Consider the following 24396-nt stretch of genomic DNA (forward strand, 5'->3'; position numbering starts at 1 on the left):
GACCTATATAGTATTTTTAGATTATGTTAATTTTTATTATGGCTTATTAATTAGCAATTTTTGCGTTATGCAATTTTATTATTTTTGTTATTGAATATTTTAGTATAATGCTATGAGTTATCTCATATTATTGTGTTATTTTCTTGGAAAATACATTATATAATTGTATCTTACTAGGACTAAAGAAATATTTGGAGCACATGTTACATATTTTGTGGTATGAAGACTTTACCGGAAAAAAGTTTGAAAACCGAAAAAATTGAAAAACCCGAGCGAAACCCAACTTTGTTGGTTTGGTTTATAGATTTAAAAATCCGACACCATTGATTTAGTTTGGTAATTAAAAATTACGAACCAAACCGGCCTATGTACACTCCTAATTGTAGATACTATTGCGTGTAACGTAGGCTTTATTTAGAACAATCAATGATTGGTGCACATCCATTTGCAATTTTTTGAAATATTACTTGAATGGTTTTTTTTTTTTTTTTTTTTTTATGTATTTCAAATACTTCGTATTCAATAAATTATTAAGGGTTCTTTTAATGATTTCAGTAGCTATGAGATTATTAATGGTACATATTTCAGAAAATATTAATAAAATTCAAAATTAATGTCGCTGCGTTTTGGCTTTTGCTGCTTAGGGGTATTTCTGGAGCTAATGCGTTTTGGCTTTGCTGCTTAGGGGTATTTCTGGAGCTAATGCTAAACTAGTTGGAGATGCGGGGTGCATATCTTCTGGTGCACCAATGTTTCATAGCTGAAGGACTATTAGAGTTTCAAATTAAAGTGCAGGGACTATTTTTATACAAATCCCAAGCATAAGGGACTAAATTGGACTTTTACTCTTAATTGTATCGAGCAGAGAGTATCATCTTCATACAATACAATCTCCCTGTTCGCTTCCCCCTTTTTGCCATCTTACAGAGGTTCCGCTGTTTCATGACCAAAACCTCTACTGATTTTTTCTGTTCGATCTCCATTTCTTCGCTCTCTGTCTCAATTCACACAAAAATCAATTCCAACTTGTAAGATCTCTGCACCCGGCCGTTCTGGATTTCCCCTTAGTTTGATCTCACTCTGATCTTTAGGGCTCTTCAATTCACGGATCCCTGATTCATTCAATTCTTCCAGAAAGTTCTGTATTCATCACTCAAAATGGTAAGTTTTTTGCTGTTTCAAGCATTCCTGAATCCTTTTCGTGTTATGTAACAACTCGGATCTGATTCAAATCCGATCCGATTCGTTTTGAATTAATTTTTAAACGTATATTTATATATTAAGTTCGCACAAATTTTTACGAAGATTCATGATTCATTTATGGTTTCAGCTTGCTTGAGATCTGGTATTTTGTTATTACTAACTTCACTTGTTGCATTGTGTTTTTCTAATCTGGAATTCGAAATGGGCACAGCCTCTGAGGTTGGAGATTAAGGTAATATACTTTATTCAAATTTGAACACTACTGGTGGTTTTGTATTTGGTAGTGTTTTTTAATTAATGTAACTACATTTTGCTGATTCTGGTTTTTGGATCAGAGAAAACTTGCTCAAAGATCGGAACGGGTAAAGTCCGTGGATCTACATCCTTCGGAGCCATGGTAATTGGACTTCAGTTTCTACGAAAATAGATCATATGTTATATGATGCAATATATGTGTGTGCTTACTATTTTTGGAGTGTTTGATATTGGAATGGCTGGGCCCTGATAGAGCGAAATGGATATAGAGAATTCATTTAGCTGATTTTTTTTATTGGAGTGATATGTTGCTCGGAAAAGAAAAATTATCAAAATTTTGTCTGTTTTTGGAGTGGGAGGCAGAGCAGGGTTGAGCTGAGTATGATGTTAAGTTTATTGATTAAAGCTAGTTGCTTTCTTTGGATAATGGGTGCTATGTCAGTTATTTTATCATTATAATTTTAGTTCTCTGCAGCTCATTTTCTGCCTTCATTCTTGCAGGATATTGACAAGTTTGTATTCAGGGACTGTTTGCATCTGGAACTACCAGACCCAGGTATTCAAAATTGTGTTGTTTTTTCTAATAAACTTGAATTCTCGAAAAATATGTCATATACAGATATTAACAAAAAGTCTGGAGAATTAGAATGGCTGGTCTGATCTGGTGGTAGCTCAATCCACTGATTCAGGCCATACTTAAATGAACAAGTCATGAAACGTGACCGCTGGACTTTTTGCATTGGGTCTGTGTTGATCCTTCGATGCATGAGTGAATGTGTTTGCACAGCAGACTTAGGTTGGAAGGATTTAATGGAAGGATAGAAAGACGATATGCGAACTTATTTATCAAAAAAAGATGATATGCAAACATTTTTTTGATGAGTAATAAATAATTTTATTAATGAAAGAAAAAGCACTAAGTTAGTGCCGAGACATAGTTACAACTTGTGCAAGTTTCCAATTATATCTAACATGGCATCCGCATTCTGTATATAGACTAGGTTGTACCAAAATCTACCAAGGACATTGAGCTAAACTTAAGGTTAAGCGCATTCTCTTGTTGCCTTCAAAAATTCTATGGTTCCTTTCGATCCAAACTGTCTGCCAAATGGCCTGGGGGATAGTATTCTGGATTTTGTGAGTTCTCTTATTCAGTCCATCTCTGTTCTAGCACTTCAGAAGCTCCAAAGTGGAGTGTGGCATGGTCCAACATATCCCCAGTATGACAAAAACATGCACCACAGTTGGCGAATCACCTTGCCGTGCAAAGTAGTTGACTAACATCTTCTGGATGTTCATCGCACAGAGGATGCCTGTTGCACAACTGAAACCCTCTTCTCTCACGTTTAGTTTGTTGCACGACTGAAACCCTCTTCTCTCAGGATTAGTTTGTTGGTGAGAGGTAGCAGGTATCCCTTAGAATTAGTGGAGGTGCGTGCAAGTTGGCCCGGACATTACGGTTATAAAAAAGGCAGAATAGCCCAGTGTTATCAAAGGTGAATAGTGCAAAAAAGTCTATTGGGGCTTTAAGCCCAAAGCGCAAATAAAGCGTGTGCTTTAATGAAGAAAGGGCAAATGAGAAAAACTATAAATATGTACGTGTAGTCCAAGACTAATATCTATAAGCATGAATACCAAATATATGGACAAAGAAATTGAAGGAAATTTATATTAAAGTGAAATATCAATTGTTTAGTATCGCCGCTTCAGGATTACGCTCATTGGCAAGGAAAAGTATGCCTTAGAGCCTTGATGACAACACTGAAGTGCTCGCTAAGCGAGGCGAAGCGTTCAACATGTTTTGAGCCTGGCTTCAGGGCTTTAGTGCGCCTTTGATAACACTGGAATAACATAATTGACACTCTAATTGTTACGTTTTGACATGCTGCTCCTCCTACTCCACGGGGTTTCATCTAAGCACCTGGACCTTTTCAAAACTTGCATTTTAGCCCCCTCCGACCACGCGTTTCTCTCAATCACGCTGATATCAATGTCCACGTCAGATAAAAACATGCAACATCATTTTTATTTAAGAGACTATTTATTTTTCTTAAAAAAAGTCTCAAAACCCAATTAAGGACCACCCCACTCATCGCTTCTTCGTTGTTTTCTGATTTTATCATTAGATTTGAAATGGCCGGAGATAAATTCTTGTTAAAATCAGAATCATGGTTCTTGCTTGACTAACGATGTTTTTGAGCCTGAATTCGAAACCCAATTAATGACCATCCGTCACCCACCCCCCCATCTCCTCCATTTTCACCCGTGAAGTCACCACCTGTCCGCCACATATCTCCTCTATGTCCACCAGTAAAATCCTTCTCCACTGCTCTGCCACCCATCTCTCTCATCTCCAACACTACTTCTCAAAAAGTTCCAAATCCATTTTCTCTTCCTTAATCTCTTTCTCTTCCACCCACCACCATCACAGTCCTCCACTCACCACTATCACAGATCCACCTACCTCCATCGATTTCCTCCATGAGTGGTTTCGTAACCACTTTATTTTTCTCAAACCACTATATGGTGAATCTGGTATAAAAACTCAGTAAGTAGACAAAGAATCAAAAGCTAAACTTTTATACTAGCTTTTCTTGAATCAAAAATTGGTTATGGACTTATGGTGGAGTTGAATTAATTTGAATCTGGTTACGACGGTTTGAATAAAAAATGGGGAGAGGGAAGGAGGGCTTCGGGAAAGGGGAGGAGAGGGAAAGAAAAATAAATAGGGAAAGAGGAATGGAGAGGGAAAGAACAAAAATCTAAGAAACGGCAACAAAGGCGTATAGAGATATATAATGGGGGTAAGGGGAAGAAGAAGAATGGGAGAGGGGAAGGAGTCTGGGAAGGTGGGAGGAATCTTGTTATATATAAACCTTTAATATATATTTTTTATTAAAAAAAGCCTTTGATTTATATTTTTTATTCTCTTCTTTTTTTAGTTTCATTTAAAATATTTTTAATCAAAATTGGTACATCGCTCTTAAGAGCGTGTAAGCACGCACTTTATCTCACTAAGCAAACACATGCCTTATAAGCTTGGTCGAGACTTAGAGTGGTTTAAAATATAAGTTTTGAGCAGATTCAGGTGGTTGAATGAGACCTCGTGGAGTAGGAGGGGCGGCATGTCAATTAGGCTATTATGCCCAAAAGAGAAAAACAAGAAACCTTTAAAGAGGCATTGCTGTGCTAAATCTTCTTCCATGCCCAGCAATCTGTGTTAGCTTTTGAGAACACCATCTTGTAACAAGGTTTGACAGAGAATAGGCCATCTGATTGGCTTCCCAATTTAATGTGGAATCATACTGATGTTGGTTCAGAACATGTTGTTTTGAATTTGCAACAAGTCGCATGTTCTTTGAACTTCCCAATCATTAATGTTTCTTCTAAAAAAGATCCCATCCTTGAGTAGTGTTAGTGGTGGCAAAATGGATTAAAAAAAATAGTTATCCATTCATATTATTCACTAATAAAGGCGTTGGATAATGAATTCTTTAAGAATGGGTCAAATATGGATAAGAATCATATTATCCACTTAGAAAATGGATAACCAATGAATACCTAATGTGTTTAACTTTTACATTTGTAAAGACTCAAATTGGGGTTCCTCAAGCTTGGGAAATTAGGAATTCTCCCAAAAGTGATCATATTCAAAAAGCCATGGATAATATGGTTTATATTATCTGCCGGTTAACCAATTTTCTATCTGTATTAAATATGGGTCGGGTCAAATAATTTACCCGTTTTTACATTACCCGTTTTCGGCCCGCTTATATTCGCCCCGCCCCGCCCGTTTGCCACCCCTAAGTAGTACAAATATCAGCAATCACAACCTTGTATAGAGTAGAAATGATGTAATATCATGGAACTGTTCTTTTAAGGGTAAGTGCGGTCAAGCATCTTCCCATTTTTTTTAACTAGTCTTAGTGTACGTGCGTTGCACGTGTATTGTACATCTATCAATAAAAATGTACAAAGAAAATAAATTATGTGTAATATAAATTGATGCTGAGATAAATACAACGTTCATTTAAATGGAGAAATAAATATTAATACATTGACATACACAACAATTTGGGTTAGAAAATATAAATATTGATTATGAGATTAGAAAACAAATCCTATGTAATGACTTCATATCGTCCCCCATCACTAAATCATGTCAAAAAGAAAATTACGGAAAAAAACAAAAACAAGCAGAATAAATATATGGATTGGGGTTGAGAGCAAAAAAATTGATCTGAGCACAAACTGAAGTATTTATAAAATTAACCATGATAAAATTAAATAAAAAAAGTTAACTCATAAAAACTCATTTTTCTAAAGATAGCATAAAAAGGAAAGAGGATAAATATTGGCTTTAAAGAATAGTTCAACGAAAAAAGTAAAAACTTCACAAAACCACTGCTTCACCCACCACCTCTTCTTTTTCCCCAATCTCCAACTCTCTTCGATCTGCTACCCTATATACATAACTATTATAATTAAAAAAAAGAACCAATTTACATGACTAGCTAGACACAAAATAAAAAGAGGGGAGGGGGAGGGGGAGGGGGAGGGGGATTCAAATACACTTATTAAAGGAAAACAAATTAAAAGGAGAAAAATTTACATGACCTACTGAACAAAAGAACTCCACATTTAAACCATAAGGATTCACAAAAAATTCAAACAAAAAGATATATCACAATATCATATTTATAACGATCTTAAGAATATACATAAAAAAAATGGACCATTTTCTTGAATATAGATAAATCATCTGTGAAATGAATCAAAAATACTGAAATTGCAAGAAAGATATTCGTAGAAAGAAAAATAATAGTGAATTTCTATTATGAATTGCAATGGTTCAACCAACCTGTATAAAAATTATAAATTAAGTCACAGATAAAAGCCTCTCGAGTCCAAAACATGAAAATAAATCAATGCATAATTCAAATATAGATAAGAGGAAGATCTCTTAAAAATATAATAGAGAACTTGTACGATGTAAAAATAAAAGCAAGCATTAGTCGCTTGTTTCACCATTAAATAACGGTTATTATTTTTCAATTTAATCGGCTCGCGCTTTACAATCCATGATATGAAGTACTATTTACTGATTTAAAAAAATGGTTAAATCAACAATTGATGTAAACTATTCAGAAGTCCCTATATTATCATTGCTTTCATATATGTGCTTCTTCCTTATTTTCTTTATTCCATCGCTTCCTCTCTCTCACCCTTAAAATAAAAACACAATCAAAAGAAAAGGAAAAAGAATCAAAAGTTATGCCAAACTATACAAGAATTGCATAGAAATTATGGTTTGCATAGCTGACTTCAGGCATTGAACCTTATAAAATGAATAAAAGGAGAAAATCAATAGTAAGTAAAATCAATAAACCTTCCTCGAGGAACAACTGAGAAAAAAAATCCTTAAGAACATTATCAACCGAACACGTGCAGTACTACATTTTCAGTTGAATCAAGAGCTACCACAACCTGGTGGACATGTTGAATTGTGGTTATGTGCATTTATTCCATTTCTAATAAACTGGAGGCCTAAATCTTCCCTACACCATGTGATAAAAGAAATTAGTTTAATCGATTTCATGTAATAAGCTTGTTATCTGATTAACTCGAGAATCTGAATAAGATAGGGTATATGAAAGTCAATCATACCGAATCAAGCCTTAAGCTTAAATATATGAAAATATAGTTGTCCAATGTAATATACCGAAGTATTTTCATTAAGCTCTTAAAAAGAATCATCAGCCTGAAAACAAAAATAAAAACTACATAAAGAAAAGGTCAACAATATTTTAAATTTTATCACATGTGTCCAAAGGAACACCAAGAGTTTAGTCTACATTGACAAAACAGATAACAAAATTAAAAGGCAGCGAATATAATTATCTCATTGAAATCGAAGGTGAAAGTTATTGTTGGTATTAATACATGAAAACACACTAATCCTATAAAGAAAAAAGGAAATGGAAAAAAGAAGGAACCGCATGATGGATTATAAATTATGAGAACGAGGGTATATAGGTTCATACAGGACATCTACTTGCAAAGTAGAAAATATCATAGATGAGAATGGTAGGCAAGAGATGATAACCTGAAAGTTGCGATGAATGAAACTGAAGCATCCGAGTACTTGTTTTGGCACTAAATTGTCATCACAAAAGTTGTGTTTATTTAGAACTTTATTTTTGGTTAAGGAACTATACTACTTAAATAAGAAAGAGGAAATTAGGGTCATAGTAACATACCTTCAAGCCAATTCTATTCAACCTAATTTTTTTGAATTTTAGTTCCCTAATGCACAAAAAAGATGATTCTTTTATCATCCACACTATATAGACTCGTACACTACATAATTATTTAAACGAATCATTGATGAATATTTGCAACAAAAATAGAAAGACCGATTCAAGTAAATACGACACAATATATGTTTACTATAGGTAAAAAGATTCAGATTCACACTGAAATACAGAAGTAATCAACAAAAACAAAACAACAACCGCATGAAGAGGAAATTAACATCAACAACCGCACGAAGAAGACGACGTGAAAAAAATGTAACGAAAAGCTCAGACCTCATCGTTAAGCATACAAATAATCAAAACATCTTTTCACAAGTTAGCCGCAGAGGTTTTAAGACTCCTAAGAACAAACAAAAAGACTCTTAAACCTAGAAATCCTGATTTTCCTATGTTATGTATTGTTACTTTTCCTTTATAAATATGGTATATTACATAATTCAAATAAGGAAAAAATAAATATATAAAAGTTTAGTTGATTTTGAAAGTTTAAATATTAGAAAAATAATAAAATGACTACTTTATCCCCTATAAATTCTATTTTTAAGAGTAAAAAAGGCGAACAACATTTCGCTAATGGCTTTCGTGCTTTTAATATAGTATAGATTTGTGATAAATGGTGGTGTCTTGGCCAACTTGTACGCACCTTGACTATTCCACTAGGTATCTGCTATTTCTATCATCACGGGTACCGGTAACTCTACTTACTGAGGCTTAGGCAGATGGAAAAAAACCGCGTAGGTTTTTTTTGTCTCTTTTGGGATTTGGACTTCGATTACCGTTGGGTGCTGATTCTTCTACCATTTCCTATTAGAAAACACAAGTTTGCAACAGAGTTGATCATGTGGTGCACCTGAGATTCTGGTACACCACGGAGCTTCGAGAGCATCTTTTTCAATCGATAGTATCCTCCAAAGTGCAGTTTCCTCCTTGTTGAACCTCCAATGCCATTTCGTCAAGTGAACTTCAATGGTGTTCCAAATTCTTAATTCCGAGACCACCAAACTTTTGGTCGATAGTAACATCTGTCCACTTAGGCAAATAGGATTGGTTTATTTGTTGCCATTCCAAAGACAGTATCTTTTCAATTTATCCATGCGTTTTAAGACAGAGCTAAGAACAGGAAAGAAAGACCTGGTGTAAATGGGGAGAGTGTCGAGAGCACTGTTCATAAGAGTGATTCTATAACTTCCAATTTGACTATTCTCCATTTACTCTAGAACCCCATTCCAAATAGTTGAAGATTTATGTTTTTTCCCCGAGAGGTAAACCCAGATACTTCGTAGGGAGGGAGCCAATATTGCGGTGCAAGATGCTAGCAAGTTTGAGTATTAGGAACATGGTTAACCGGGAAGAGAGAGCTTTTAGAAATGCTACCTTACATCAAGCAATATGTACTTATAGACATGAAAATGATTGTGGGGTTAGCACTGGTCGTTCACTTGGAAAAGCTAAGTTTACTAGTGAACTTGAGTCACTTTGATTTATTCTTTACCTGTGCGTGTCTTTTGGTTCTCTATCAATTACCTTTTCTTCTACATCCTTAGGGATAACATCGTCTAGCTGCAATGGAGTACTTACAAGCTATGTTGCGCGGACTCTCCAAAATGATGCCGCACCCGTGTCGGATCCTCCAAAAATACACTATTTTTGGAGGATCCGACACGCACCCGGTAACATTTTCGGAGAGTCCGAGCAACATAGCTTACAAGTCAGATTATTTTCAAGTACCACAACTGTCCCTTAAATTAATCTAAATCTATCTGCAACCAATACTTGCTCTCACAAGATTTCAAAACCTCAAATGAAATATTCACTTCTTTGAATCATCTGAGATGCTACTGGTGCTTATGTGCAAATCTGAACTCTTCGATTAGTTGATATGAAAAAGAAAATTTATCAGCATTTTGTAAATTGATCAAAATATGATTTGATAGCATTATTGATAAGAATGCTGATGGGTAATTCATTTTGATGCAGACAATGGTAAAATCTTTTGAAGTTACTGAATTACCAGGTTCGTTTATGGAATCCAAGTGGTCTCTTTGTCGAATAGGATTTTCCCAAGCAACCTTTAGCTTCATTTAAGGTTTGCAATTTTTTCAAAACACCTCTGTTGTTGTTTTGCAGTTAGGTCAGCTAAGTTTATACCACGCAAGCAATGGGTTGTTGCTGGTGCTGATGACATGTTTATTCGTGTTTACAATTACAACACCATGGATAAAGTCAAAGTATTCGAGGCACACACAGATTATATTAGGTGTGTGGCTGTCCATCCTACATTACCTTATGTGCTGTCATCATCTGATGACATGCTAATAAAGCTCTGGGATTGGGAGAAGGGATGGTTATGCACTCAAATATTTGAAGGTCATTCCCATTATGTGATGCAAGTCACCTTTAATCCAAAAGACACCAATACTTTTGCTAGCGCGTCCCTTGATCGGACTATAAAGGTAATCGGATTTGTCCTTCATCTCATTCCATCCCTCCTCAGAGAAATTGATTAACTCATATTCATGTCATTCACCTTGTAACTTTTTCAGATCTGGAACCTTGGCTCTCCTGATCCAAACTTCACTCTGGATGCTCATCTTAAAGGAGTTAATTGTGTAGACTATTTCACTGGGGGTGATAAACCCTATCTAATTACTGGTTCTGATGATCACACTGCTAAGGTTTGCCAGTCTTTATCATTTTCCATGTTCCATTCTTATTATTTACATATAGAACTTGAATTATTTAATGTATTGGTATCCATGAAACAGGTGTGGGACTATCAGACAAAAAGTTGTGTCCAGACTCTTGACGGCCACACACACAATGTCTCAGCTGTATGTTTTCATCCCGATCTTCCAATTATAATTACAGGTTCTGAAGATGGTACTGTTCGTATATGGCACGCAACCACTTATAGGTAATGGTTGGATACCTAATCATCTAAGCTTAGTTCAAATTTTCTTATGAATGACAAAAGAATGAATTTGCTTATTTTTCTAAGAAATGACTGTTTCTAGTAAGTTGTTCTATACTTATTGGTTCCATTACCTTCGAGAAGACACTAATTGCTCTACATGTGTATGGACATATTTAAGCTATTTCTTTAAGAGGAAAGGCCTCTTCTTTTATTGTTTTGAGTTGTCTAAATCAGTTGAACCAGGTAACTAGAAAGCTATGTGAATTTTCATATTGATTTACAGTTGACGACCTTTATGAAGTTAGTGGTAGGTTGTAATATATCTGTTAAGAGCCGTGCTTTCACCATTTAAGATTTGCTGCTGTTTCCAAGGTGCATGAAGTGTTTATCTGCCATTTCCTTCGTCCAAATTGAATGCCCATCTCCTAACTCCCTTTTCTTTTAACAGAATTATGACCATTTTCCTATAAAGAACTGTTTGCATCGAATTATATAATACAGAAGTTACATGTGACCCTTTTATCAGCTTTTAGCGCAGCCTTTTCTCTCTTTTCAATTCCTTAAAAGTAAAAATCATATACCTTCTAAAAGAAAAAAAGTAGAAATTGTATAGTGTCCCTCATATGCTCCTTCCCGAATCTGATCTTCAAATTGGCATAATAAAATTAATCTGGGATGAACAAACAACAGCCTCAGATGTTATAGAAACTTCTCATTTCTCATCATTTCTTTTGTTACTTTCACCCTCTTATTTTATTTCTACGTTCTCAGTCTATTCATATATTGAGAAGGACTTCGAGTGTAATTGGTCCATGTAGATTATCGGTTCGGGTCAAAATCAAGACTATAATGGTATTTTCATGTCCTTGTTACTGGGAGGAACTTCTTTTTTGGTTTGGAGTTTGGGACTGAGGGATAAATGGATATCCTTCCCAGGGCTTTTGTGTTATACAAACATAATCTATCATATAGTGCTGGATTTACACATCTCTTATACTAAAGCTGGACCTTGGTTTATGAGATACTTTTGAGTAAAATCAGATGGTGCATTGAAAAGATTTTTGAAGTCTCTTTTTTGTTGTACATGCGAGAGCTGAAGTAGGTTTCCCATTTTTCTATATCTACAGGCTGAAGCTGAACATGTCATGGTAAAATGAATCTAGTGTCAAAAAACCTGATGCTACTTTTTCATTTTCAGCTTTTTTTGGGTGTGGGGGTTGAAATTGATTGGTTAACCTTAAAAACATATATATTATATTTCCTCTAAGAAGATGAACTTCTATTTTTCGAGTAAAAGTTTTCTTTTAAAAGCAGGGCATTTCATCTTTTGATGACTTTGTGTTATGGAAATGACGAGTCAATTGGTTTTGTATGAGTTTTCTTGTTGACTCCTCGTTCTCTCTTAACTCTTTGTGCTTGAGTTACACTGGCCAGGAATTTATTCAAGGGTGTTCAAACTTGAAAAAAGTGGATTTGTTTTTTTCAAATAAAGGGTGTTAAGTATATTTATACCTCTAAAACCTAATATTTTACCGGTATACGCAGCGTAATTTTTGGACGAAGGGTGGTCAATCGACCACCCTTTAATACATGTAGCTTCGGCTACATTGTTACAGTTACTAATCCTTTTGTTTGTTGGCATTTTCATGTAGACTTGAGAACACTTTGAATTATGGTCTTGAAAGAGTATGGGCAATTGGTTACATGAAACACTCAAGGAGGTGAGTTTTCCAATTAATTATAGCTGTATCGTTGTTCTCTTTGGAAGTTGGTGCATTTGCTTGTAACTTCAATTTGCCTTTCAATTAGTTTCCTTCTTGTTCATAGTGAGAAAGTTTTTCTGGACGAGGAAATAGGGAAATGTCAGTGTTAGCCGTGGGCCTAGCAAATTGACAAAATATCTGCAACTACAGAAAAATTGAAGAGAAAAGAAATAGATCATCATATTAATTTTGTTCCTTTGTACCTTGTTTTTTTCAGCTAGTTGTAGTTATCATGATTGTGCTATATGTACAGGGTTGTAATTGGTTATGATGAGGGAACCATCATGGTAAAACTTGGTCGAGAAGTACCTGTTGCCAGTATGGATAACAGTGGAAAAGTTATATGGGCTAAGCACAATGAAGTTCAGACTGTTAACATCAAGAGTATCGGGGCAGATTATGAAGTAGGGCATCACGCTACCTCTACTTTTCCTCACCTGATTGTTCTCACTGCCTCAAAATTGTTATATGAATTCTTTTTCTGCTTTTCCTCTCAGGTCGCTGATGGAGAGAGACTGCCTTTGGCTGTCAAGGAAATGGGAACTTGTGACCTCTACCCACAAGTGAGTTTGATTACTGAATATAAATATTGGTGTAATCTTGTGTAATCCTTTCTATAACAAGTGAATTAGATTGGTTCACATAGTTAATGCCAGTCTTATAGAATTAGTGTTTGAAGTTGCTTACACTGTACTACTCATCCTAGTGAAAGGCTGTTGCTATTATTCCTTTAGTTAAACGAGCAGTCCATATGTTTGAAACCGTACACGCCATTAGAACTTTATATGTGGAATGAGTGATTTATTATTGTTGATGCTGTTCCCAAGAGTTGCTGTTTTTATATTTCCTAGTTTCCTTATTTTGGTAAACTTGAAGAATTCGTTTTGATTTTGTTGTACTGCCATCTTATAGTAGTTTAAAGAGTATGGGTATAATATAGTAGTTGGCATCTGTTTCAATTGGGTTATCATTAGAAGGTTGACTACTGAAGTTAATTTACTGAAGATCTTGCACTTCTTCTTTACAGAGCTTGAAGCATAATCCAAATGGAAGGTTTGTCGTTGTTTGTGGAGATGGAGAATATATCATATATACCGCTCTGGCTTGGAGAAATAGGTCATTTGGCTCAGCTCTGGAATTTGTTTGGTCTTCGGATGGAGAATATGCTGTGAGGGAAAGTACTTCAAAGATTAAGATCTTCAGCAAAAATTTCCAGGTTCAAATTCTTCCTTCCAAATGTCTCCAAAATGTTTGCATATTTTTTGCGCTTTGCGTTAGCTGCTGTTTGATTCGTCTCATGATACATTCTTTCCAACATTGGAATCCAATTTTCCCCCAGCCCCCGGCCCCTCTTCCGTTTCTGCATTTCTGCTTTAAACCCTCAAGTTTTGATGAATTATTTCTGCATTTCTGCTTTAAACCCTCAAGTTTTGATGAATTACTTCTGACTGAGCTTGACAAGTAGGTTAATAGTTCACCTCGTGAATGAGTTAAATAGTTTTTTAAATGCATTTACTTTCTCTTTATCTTGAAGCTGAAGCATGCAGCGAGTTGTAGTTTCTTTCTTTTCACATTCTGACCGAAATTATGATGGATATTCTCCAGGAGAAGAAGAGTATTCGGCCTACTTTCTCTGCTGAGCGCATCTATGGTGGTACTTTATTGGCAATGTGCTCGAATGATTTCATTTGTTTCTATGATTGGGCTGACTGCAGGTTGATACGGCGAATCGATGTTAATGTCAAAGTAAGATATATAAAGCTTTACCTTGATATAGAGTAGGGTGGCGTTTTACTCTTTTATCTGGTAATTATAATTTTTTGCTGAGTTCTTTTGCTTCAACTTCTTCAGAATCTATACTGGGCCGACAGTGGTGATCTGGTGGCAATTGCTAGTGATACATCATTCTACATACTTAAGTACAATGTAAGAGCTCTCTTTCACCAATTTTGAAGTTACTTGTGGTAAAAAAAATCTGTACATTATTGTATTAACAATCCTCCTACTGTTTTGATGATATGCAGCGAGATGTGGTCTCTGCACATTTAGATAGTGGAAGATCAGTAGATGAACAAGGTGTTGAAGAAGCTTTTGAACTTCTTAACGAGATAAATGAACGGGTCCGGACTGGAATTTGGGTTGGGGATTGCTTCATTTACAATAATTCTTCCTGGAGACTTAACTATTGTGTTGGGGGTGAGGTATGATAGATCCTTTATACTGCTTCTCTGGGCACTTTTATCTGCAAAACATATGTTCTCATACTGGGTGAGTTGATGAATTTTTTTGTTAAATTTAGGTGACCACAATGTTTCACCTTGACCGGCCCATGTACCTGCTCGGATACCTAGCTAATCAGAGCAGAGTTTTTCTGATTGACAAGGAGTTTAAGTGAGTAAGCTTGTGTGATCTTTTAATAAAGGAAGCCAGGACTTGTTTCAATAGATACATGAACCCATCTTCTTTCCTGTAGTGTGGTGGGATATACTCTACTCCTTGGCTTGATTGAGTACAAGACACTTGTGATGCGTGGCGACTGGGATAGAGCAAATGAGGTCTTACCATCAATTCCTAAGGAGCATCACAACAGGTATATTGCTTGTTTAACTCTTTATGATGGGCTTTTCTAGGGAACATTACAAATAAATTGTGCGCAGGATTACAATTTTTTTTAAAAAAACTTTTAAACATGGTTGCGATAAACTTGGTCTTTAAAATTGCAGATGCAAACGTTGTAATTTTATGTTGTAAAATGTATATATCTGTTGCTGTACTGGCTCCAATTAAGTTGTGTGGAATGCAGCTGGTTTGTAGGTCTTGATTTTTGCTTATGTTCGTAGGCATTGTTATCTCTAGTCAATATAGTTATTTACTAATATAGACAATAACCTTTTATTTATTTAATAATTCATTTATACCTGCCCACTCCATCTGAAATTTTTTTACCTAGCAGTTCTCCATGTGTATATCAGGTAGTCTGCCCTTTTTTTTTCGGGGGGGGGGGGGGAGGGGGGGATTTGCTTGGTCTTGCATGCTGGTTTGTAGTTCCCTGGGGTCTGATTGAATGATTCTTCCTACCAGTGTTGCTCGTTTCTTGGAATCACGTGGAATGATAGAGGAAGCATTAGAAGTTGCTACAGACCCTGACTACAGATTTGAACTAGCCATACAGCTGGGTAAATTAGATATTGCAAAGGTGAGGCTAATAACTAGTGAAATGTTGTTTATCTTTGCAGCACCTCTTCTTTTAGACTTATCGCTGCGGAAAAAGAACTACACGTTGTAAAAATTTTGGTCCTTTCTATGTATGCAGGAGATTGCCGTAGTGGCACAGAGTGAGTCCAAATGGAAGCAGTTGGGTGACCTAGCCATGTCTAGTGGAAGGGTAACTGTTACTTATTGCCACTTGGGCCAATTCTTTTTGTGAAGGAATTATGACAAGTGGAAATTGAAACTTACTGAATTTTCAAAGAGAAACACGTAAAAGTTTAAATGTTAAGCTTCTTCCTTTAACTTTCAAGTGAATTTTAGTATCCAAAAAGTTTGTTTGCAGAAAACCTTTGATTCATATCCTTTTATGTTGCTGGAGAAATTTACCGGCTATTGTGATTGCTACGCAATTAACACTTCTCTTTCTCTTGGTTGAAGGAAGGAGCAAGTATATCACTCTATATAGGATAAATACTTGACTACTCTGTTTGTTGTCCTGTTATATATTAAAGTTTTCCCTCATTTTCTGTTTGTAGCCAAGTAGTGTTTGCTAGGAGTGTTTTTAGCCTGTTTAGAGATTTATATGTCAATAGAAATGTTAGAAAACCCCAAATTATTGAGTATTTGAATGAAACACGGTTTGAGTGGAGCGAAATGGATTTAGAGAACTTGTATAACTAGGATTGTTTTTAGTCCGTTTAGATATTTATATGTCAATAGAAATGTTAGAGAACCCCAAATTATTGAGTATTTAATCGTATAGCTAACTCAACTAGCCTGGAATAGAGTTGTCATTATTGTTCTGTTTGTAGTGAAGTAGCAGAGGGTGCTTTGGAGTTGGTTTTTGCAGCATTCTAGTAATGTTACTTTTGCAAAATTGAAATCACTTCATCTAAAAAGAAGACTACTTTTGCGAATTGCATGTGCTTATTTACTTTTCAAGACTTTTTCATAACTGTTGCTGTTTTACTATGTTTTGCAGCTTGAGACGGCAGAGGAGTGTTTGAAGCATGCAAATGACTTGAGTGGTTTGTTGCTACTCTATTCTTCTCTAGGAGATGCTGAAGGAATAACTGAACTAGCTTCTTTTGCAAAAGAGCACGGGAAAAACAATGTTGCATTCCTTTGCATGTTCCTGTTGGGTAAAGTGGACGAGTGCATTCAGCTGTTGGTTGACAGGTATATTTTTTCATAATCTTACTACATATATGTCTTTTTCTTATTGTAATGATATCCATGTGACATTTTCTTTGCAGCAATCGGGTACCTGAGGCTGCATTTATGGCAAGATCTTATCTGCCTAGTAAAGTTTCTGAAATAGTATCAATTTGGAGAAAGGACCTCAGTAAGGTTAGTGATCTTCCTTTTTGTGTTTGCTGTTCTGTGTACTTTGTGCTCTATGGAAAGTTTTTCCAGAGCTGGCTTATTCTCTAGGTTAGCGGTCACTTGGATGTTCAACTTTAATGTAGCCGGGTATGAAGCTTCTTGACCATTAAGTTAATGGTGCAAAGAAACTTCAGACCTCTGTACTCTTTAATGGGGCTTATTTATGCCTGTGATAGCGAGGTGTCAAACAAATCCAGGCGTAGCAGTTAGTACCGTTTTATTTTTTTCTTTCACTACTGTGCTTTCTCTTTTACATATGATCGTGCCACAAGCATTTTTCTTCCTAAGTTATGGAACCAATATGGCCTGATGCACACCCCCCTGCCAGATGCAGACTACTTTAACCAAAGTATTTGACCTTAAGTTTGAAAATGGTAAATGTTGGTAGTTAATGAAAATGTCATGTTTACTGTTTGGGCTTCATGCTGTTTGTACGACAATTATGAACATCTGTATAGCACAAAATCTTTGACCTTGTTTTGCATAATTTCTGCATGCAGGTTAACCAGAAAGCTGCAGAAGCTTTGGCTGATCCTGAAGAATATCCTAACTTGTTTGAGCACTGGCAAATTGCACATTCTGTTGAAGCTAGAGTTGCGGAGGAAAGGTATCATATACTGCTCTTTTCCCCATGCATCTTGTTATGTTCTCTTCGCTAACTGCCAGTGGCCTTCTCAAAATATTAATGCTTTTTTTGATGCTGCTTTTGCTTATGGAAGCTCCCTGTTTTTTTCAAGTGTCACACCTTTTGCTCAATTTGTTGTTCGTTTTCTTTCTTGCTTGGAGCATGAGCTCAAAAAGATGTGTTCTAATTCCAATATGTATGGTCTGTTGAAAGGAAACTTTTACATTAACAGACAAAAGTTCACTGGGAAAATTTGGCACCAATTTGGTTGCTTTCCTTGTTTTATGTAGGGGTGTATACCCGCCAGCGGCAGATTATGGAAATTATGCTGATAGACCAACTACTAACCTCGTAGAAGCTTTCAGCAACATGAGAGTGGATGAAGAACCACTTGAAAATGGAGAGTTGGATCATGAGGTATAAGATGGACATGCTTCTAATTTTTCTTATGAGAATTGTTTTCTTTACATGTGATCATTTTCATAAAATAAGAAAAGCCATTTGCTTTTACCCAGATAGGTTTATGTGAAGTTGATAATTCATTCCTTTTTCAAAAAAAAAAAAGTTTAATAGCTCGATTTCTTTATACTTTATCTTAAACCTGTCGTTGTTGGTCAAAGCTAATCAGTTAAGTAATTGCTTCCCTTGCTTTAACCGGTCAGGTTGCAGAACAGAATGGTGATGAGGTGCAAGAACCGGGTGAAGATGACATTCAACAAGAGGGCCAAGAAGAGGCTGTTGTGGTGGATGCTGACTCTACTGATGGTGCAGTACTCGTTAATGGAAACGAGGCTGACGAAGAGTGGGGTACGAATACTGAAGGAAAACCGTCAGCCTAAAAGCAATTGGTTGGGTTGGTGTGAAATCCTAGTTTATTTGCTGGTGATTAATTGAATTTCTTTTAGCTGCTGTATTTGACCTTCATAGATTCCAAATTCTTCTCTTTTCTTTTTCATGGTTCCTTATTTTCATTGTCTGCCATTTTGCCTGTTTGCCAAAAGTAAAATAAACGAGCCCGGATTGGAACATTTTAAACAATCACCCCCCCCCCCCCCCCAAGTAAAAGGAGAAAACATCTTACACAGCTGTGTAAGACAAACAATGTAGCATTTGGAGTTTGTTCTTCCGTGTGGGAAGGTTTAAGCAATTGATTCTTTATCATGCTTTCTTGGGTATCTGACTCATTAGTAATTTCTACTCTTGACATCTTTATCATTTGAGCTTGAAATGTTGCTACAAGTGGCCCACCTTGTCTGCTTTCTGTTTTCTTTGCACAAATTCGGGCAGTTGCCTGCAATTCTTCATCAGCTTGTTTTCAGGCTTCTCTATCATCACTGTTTGGTACATATTTTTGGTTATTGATGTTGCCATTGTTCTCTCTTACATTCTTACTTTTCTCTTTTGATGCTTTTGCAGTTCTTACACCACGTCATTAGGTTCAGCCAAGACAGATGGTTCCAGTTGTATGTAATCCGTTCTTAAGGTGAGAAATAAATTTCTGCAACACTGTAATCGCAATTGATTTTCCTGGAAAAAATTATTAAGCAATTTATATGTCTACTTGATTGGTCACTTCAAGTCTCACTTTACTTTCCAACTCTCTGGCGTGCAGTACAATGTTATTGTTTTGATTAACTAGAGGGACCTCCCTTATACTTAGTGGGCGTTTGGACATAAGAATTGTAAAATTCCGGAAAAAAGTGAATTTTTTATTTTCAAGTGAAAATGGTATTTGAAAACTAGAGTTGTGTTTGGACATGAATATAATTTTGGGTTGTTTTTGAAGTTTTGTGAGTGAGTTGAGCGAAAATTTTGAGAAACAGCTTTTTGGAGTTTTTCAAATTTTTGAAAATTTCCAAAATGCATCTTCAAGTGAAAATTTAAAATTTTATGAACAAGCGCTGATTTCGGAAAAAATTGAAAATTCTTATGTCCAAACGGGCTCTTAGTACCTCCACCAAAGTTCTTCTAAGCTAAATGAAGTGCCTGACATGTGACCCCTAGTTTTAGGGTCTAAACCTGCCTCAAATACGCCTTTAACAACACTGTTCGACATATTAGTTGATTGAAACAAATGCATCAAAATTCATTGTTGCAATAAAATTGAAGAAAGGCATGTTACTAGACAATACCCTGATTCATACGTTTCTCTTACAGGAGTACAGCCATACAAAATATTTCTGGTGGGACGGGCAAAAGATTATAATAATTGTTTTCTGCAGCTCTCAACCTTCATAGTGGTAGTTAAATATTTGACTACAGTACCTTTATACTTAACCTGGTAGTGGATTAACTGGAACGGATATTCAGCTTCTATAAGCCATTGCCTTACTGTGTAAAAGTTCCACTTACTAGCAGCAGTTTTGTGTCAATTTCTTTGATCGTCATCAAAGATTGAAAGAAAATCTAAGTATTTTTCGGCTTGAGATCTTTTGTTTTTGCTCATAACAGGAAAATGATGGTTTTCTTGTTTTCATTCCAGATTCTGCTGCCTTAAAGGGACGGTTCAAGGGACCGGATGTCTGTTCTGCCAGTGGTGTGTGATTTTGTAGCAATGAGTTTTGTCGGCATATTGTAGAAAGACATTTCTTTCCAGCTTCGGCTATTAGCTTTAGTCTCCTCATAGCGTTATTATTCTTTTGAGGCATAAATTTATACCTTCCAAATTCTTACGTGCCCTTGTGAATGTATAAACACATACCATATATAAAAGCGGGAATAGCGCAGAAAGTGTTTTAACTTCCATCTCTTTCCAATCACATTTTCTTAAAATCTGCCTCAAGCAAGAGAGGGCGATGTTAAAGAGCCGTCCGTAGTGCTGGAGTGCTCACATATTTTGTGGTTATTATTGCACTTGGATTTCAAAAGCCGACTCTCTTACCCTTTGTACATGTTGAATTAGTGGCAGGAATCAACAACAATAAACCCAGTGTAATCTCACATGTGAGGTCTGGGGAGAGTAGTGTGTACGCAAACTTTACCCCTACCTTGTGGAGGTAGAGAAACTGTTTCCGATAGACCCTCGGCTCAAGGAACAGCCTCTGTTCTAAAACAATCGAGTTAAAATGAGCTTGAAACATATAATCTGCATATAATTGCATTCCAAAGAAGAAAATCATTTCCCATAAACTTACCAGATATCTTTGCAATAGTGCTCTTAACATATAGTCTACGAAATTGCAAAATCTTTATTCTGTAATAGAACCATATAATCCATTATCGACTATACAACACATGATAAAGTTATCAATGCTTGAACCATATAATCTGCATCTAGCTTGAAATAAAGAGTACCAAGATTGGTGCATGACGAATTTCGTTTCCGACTCATCTTCCTCCCTTCTATTCTCTTTTCTTTTTTTTTTCCCTTTCTGAAGATCTTAAGTTATATAAAATGACAATATAATAACTTGTTTACACTAGTGTAACTTAATTAACTTGTTGTAGAATATGTTATTATTTATTCTAGGCTACTAATCCATGTTATTAAATAGAATTATCTATAATTGCTTTTTTAAACGACCTGATTGTGTAAATAATTTTTACACCATCAATGCATAAAACTTAAAAATATTATATAGTTCCTATTTTATCCCCCACAGAATGAACTATTTTGTAATTTTAAAATGATAAGGTTAGGGGGCAGATTGTGAAAAATAAAAGAATAGTAGAAAAAACAGAACATATAGAATATATATTAAGAGTGCAAAATAGTACTCTAATTAATCTATATCTATACTTTATTAAAATCACGAAGGCCTTTAGCGAAATGTCGTTCGTCATTTTTACCCTTTTAAAATAGAGTTCACGCTAGACAAAATAGTCATTTGATTATTCTTCTAGCTAATATTTAGGAGTTTAAAATTAAATAAGATTTATTACTTATTATACCTTTCCTTATTTGAATTAAGTAAGAGATCCTTATATTTAGGACTTTCAAATTATTAAAGTTTTATCTTATATGAATTTAAAATTAAAGTATAATTAATAACACCAAATATTTATATGTTTTACTTTATATATGAATTTTATACAATTGAACGTTTTTTAGCTCAAAACAATTGTATAATGATGCTAAATTTTAGGTGAACAATTATGACATAAACAAATAAAATAAAGAAAAAATTAAAGAAAGAGGAAGTAGTTTGCTTTGTCCTTTAATCAAATTAGTATTAACCTATAAATGCTATGAGTATTCTTTGTGAGATTGGTTCATTCGCTATTAATTTTATTCTTCGATCTATAATTTGCTTAGATATAAATTTTAATGTAGATTTTAAAACATTATTAGAAAAAATAATTACAAAAATATTTAATAATAGCAAGAGAAAGAGAGATAAAAGTGATTGACAAAAGTCATTTACTAATGCTACGACAAACATAAAGTGCAAAAGTTCAATTTTTTATCATTTGAATAAAGTTAAATTTTGTGGATAAAAATATAATTATAATTAAATATTTATTTTATTCTATGAGCTAATATTAACAATTTAGATCTTCAAAACATAAATCATTTCTATTAGTGATTAAAAAGGATAATTAAGTATTTGAATTGACCTTTTTCCGGATTTGAATTTATAACTAACTAGAAAAATAATCCAATTTTATTCCTTTCCAAATTCATCATATAGGTAAAATTATTTTTTAAGTTTACACAAATCTTAGAGTACATAAATTATTTTACAGAAAAAGACCACTGTCAATAAAAGAATTCAGAATATAAAACAAAATTCAATTATAGTATTAAGAATTAAATTGGTTAAATGCAAACAATAAGAAATAAGGATGAAATAGTAGAAGCCAAAATGTATTCATAAAGAGATGTCAGGTGAGGTACAATTTAACATATTTGTAAATCATATTATAAGATATGTATAATTACAAAATAATTTATAAATAATTTAACTAAATTCATCATCTATGCATATTCAGAAGATATTTAATACAATTACTATGAGAAAAAATATTTTTATTATTTAAACAAATATTGTATTTTAGTTAACGTCGATGTATATATTTTTAATTGATAGACACTATAGACACATACAATGCACGTATACTAAAATTAGTACTACAAAAAGTTCAAAGTTAAAAGGCCGACGCTTCTTTTTTGTAAATTGTACATATAAGGTAACCTCTGCTGACCTAGCATAGAGGTGGATATAGGAATTGAAGTGTATGAGTTCCTACCATAACTTCAAGTCAATATATCATAATAACCGAACTAAGGAACAAGTATCAATATTCAACATATATTTACAAAATAACAAAATTTGTCTTTGGAAAAATACACTCTCGAAGCTCACAAGGCCCTTTTTCATTGTAATGTCTTCTCACTGGGTCACATAGATTAGGAGGATATTCTGAGATTTGTTTTCTTTTACCAGGATCAGGTTCAAGAACATATTATCTTTGTTTGACAATTGGGAAGAATTGACATTATTATTAACCACTGGACATGAAGGAGAGCTTAGTGAAGGAGAACTAGAAGTAGAACGTGAAGAGGTTTGCGGCATGAAGAATCGCTTGATCATCTTGACTCTTACTAAAATATCCTACTAATCGTAAAAAACAAATTAAATGTTGTATAAGAGGAAACCAATTAAAAAAGGAGGAGGAGGAGGGAGATCGAAATACTTGTTGCAATGGAGTGACAGTAAGTGAAAAAGTTAAAACGAGTACAAAATTTTTAACTTTGAGTCGCAGCCTAAAGGTTAAAACCAGCGCATTGAAGAAGGGACGCAAAATTTTAAAACCCTAACTTTTCTTTGAAAGTTTGAATTGGAATTTGGGTGAAAGAAGTTTGAGAAATCTTTTTCAATCGTTGTTGACTTGTGTCCTTTTTAGTTTGAGTCGGTATTTGTTATTATTATTTTAATTAAAAAAATAGAGTAAAGTTAAAGGCTAGCTGTAACTCACAAGGAAAGGTGTATAAGACTTTGTACCCAAAAATCACAAGGAAAAGTAAAGTTAAAGACTAAAAAGCTGTGCAACTCACACGGAAAAGTACAGTACGCTCATGGGATTCGATCTTGCATTGTGGTTTACGGAAAAATCAATTTGGGTTCCATACCTTACCATTGAACCACCCAAACATTTTATAATTGGGTTCACATATAAATATTCTTATATATTTAATAGATTTCTTAATACAAATACAGAATCTATGCAAAAACTACTGAGTTCCCGGGAACCATACCTATAACTGTAGATCCGCCCCTGCCTGGCATGTCGGCCCGGCCCTACGTTGCCATGGCATAGTGATTCTGGGGATATTTTTGCTTTAGTTTGATGCTCTGTTTTAAAAGGCGTTTCTGGGGCGAGCCCCGGGGCGAGGCGTACCAAAAACGCCTTGGGGCAATGGTGTGAGGCGAAATTCTCAAGAGGCGTACGCCCGGGCGTTCGGGGCGTATATTTTTAGTAAGGAGTAAGCCCCAGAAACTTTTTCAAATTAAAATAAAATTTGTTGAATTAGTCCTTCATATAATACCCAAATTCTCAAAAGTCATTTTGGTAATTACTCAAAAGGTTTAAAAAAGAATTCAAAAGTATTAAATTTAAAAATAAAGATCTTTTTTATTGATTTAAGCCTTAATTCATGGTTTTCCCAAAATTTTATCTTGTCCGCTAGTCTACGAATATCTCCCAAAAGTAACGAATATTTAATATTTTTTACAAATACAAAGAAAACTACATTTTTCTTCATAGCAGCAAATTCAAAGT

General features: G+C 34.8%; 1 protein-coding gene across 8 annotated transcripts; it reads left to right on the forward strand.

The window, feature by feature from the left end:
* Window positions 1-724: 724 nt before the first annotated feature.
* Window positions 725-20418, forward strand: LOC107788062 (coatomer subunit beta'-1). Of its 8 annotated transcripts, none has more exons than XR_012699430.1 (26): window positions 725-1161; window positions 1415-1435; window positions 1539-1600; window positions 1960-2014; window positions 9753-9789; window positions 9903-10228; window positions 10319-10450; window positions 10541-10689; window positions 12342-12410; window positions 12706-12856; window positions 12950-13015; window positions 13480-13668; window positions 14058-14198; window positions 14304-14378; window positions 14477-14653; window positions 14752-14843; window positions 14926-15042; window positions 15534-15648; window positions 15766-15837; window positions 16645-16841; window positions 16919-17012; window positions 17549-17655; window positions 17964-18090; window positions 18336-18555; window positions 19090-19156; window positions 20156-20418. XR_012699430.1 is itself a non-coding variant. In XM_075231199.1 (26 exons), the coding sequence occupies exons 1-25, from the start codon at window positions 1159-1161 to the stop codon at window positions 19107-19109; spliced, it is 2739 nt and encodes a 912-aa protein (XP_075087300.1). In that variant the 5' UTR covers window positions 725-1158; the 3' UTR covers window positions 19110-19156; window positions 20156-20418. The 8 variants fall into 8 exon arrangements, 2 of the variants coding, with proteins under 2 accessions (XP_075087300.1, XP_075087301.1); XR_012699433.1 differs by having other exon boundaries at window positions 18336-18530; XR_012699431.1 differs by having other exon boundaries at window positions 18336-18526.
* The last annotated feature ends 3978 nt before the right edge of the window (window positions 20419-24396 follow it).

Source organism: Nicotiana tabacum, chromosome 15 (assembly GCF_000715075.1).
Source record: "Nicotiana tabacum cultivar K326 chromosome 15, ASM71507v2, whole genome shotgun sequence".
Lineage (NCBI taxonomy): Eukaryota > Viridiplantae > Streptophyta > Magnoliopsida > Solanales > Solanaceae > Nicotiana > Nicotiana tabacum.

Bases quoted from the DNA above. Each gene is read 5' to 3' on its own strand.
- LOC107788062 (XM_075231199.1), top strand. The intron at 10,690-12,341 runs GTAATGGTTGGA...ATTTTCATGTAG, and splicing joins TGGCACGCAACCACTTATAG to ACTTGAGAACACTTTGAATT. The intron at 13,016-13,479 runs GTGAGTTTGATT...TCTTCTTTACAG, and splicing joins CTTGTGACCTCTACCCACAA to AGCTTGAAGCATAATCCAAA.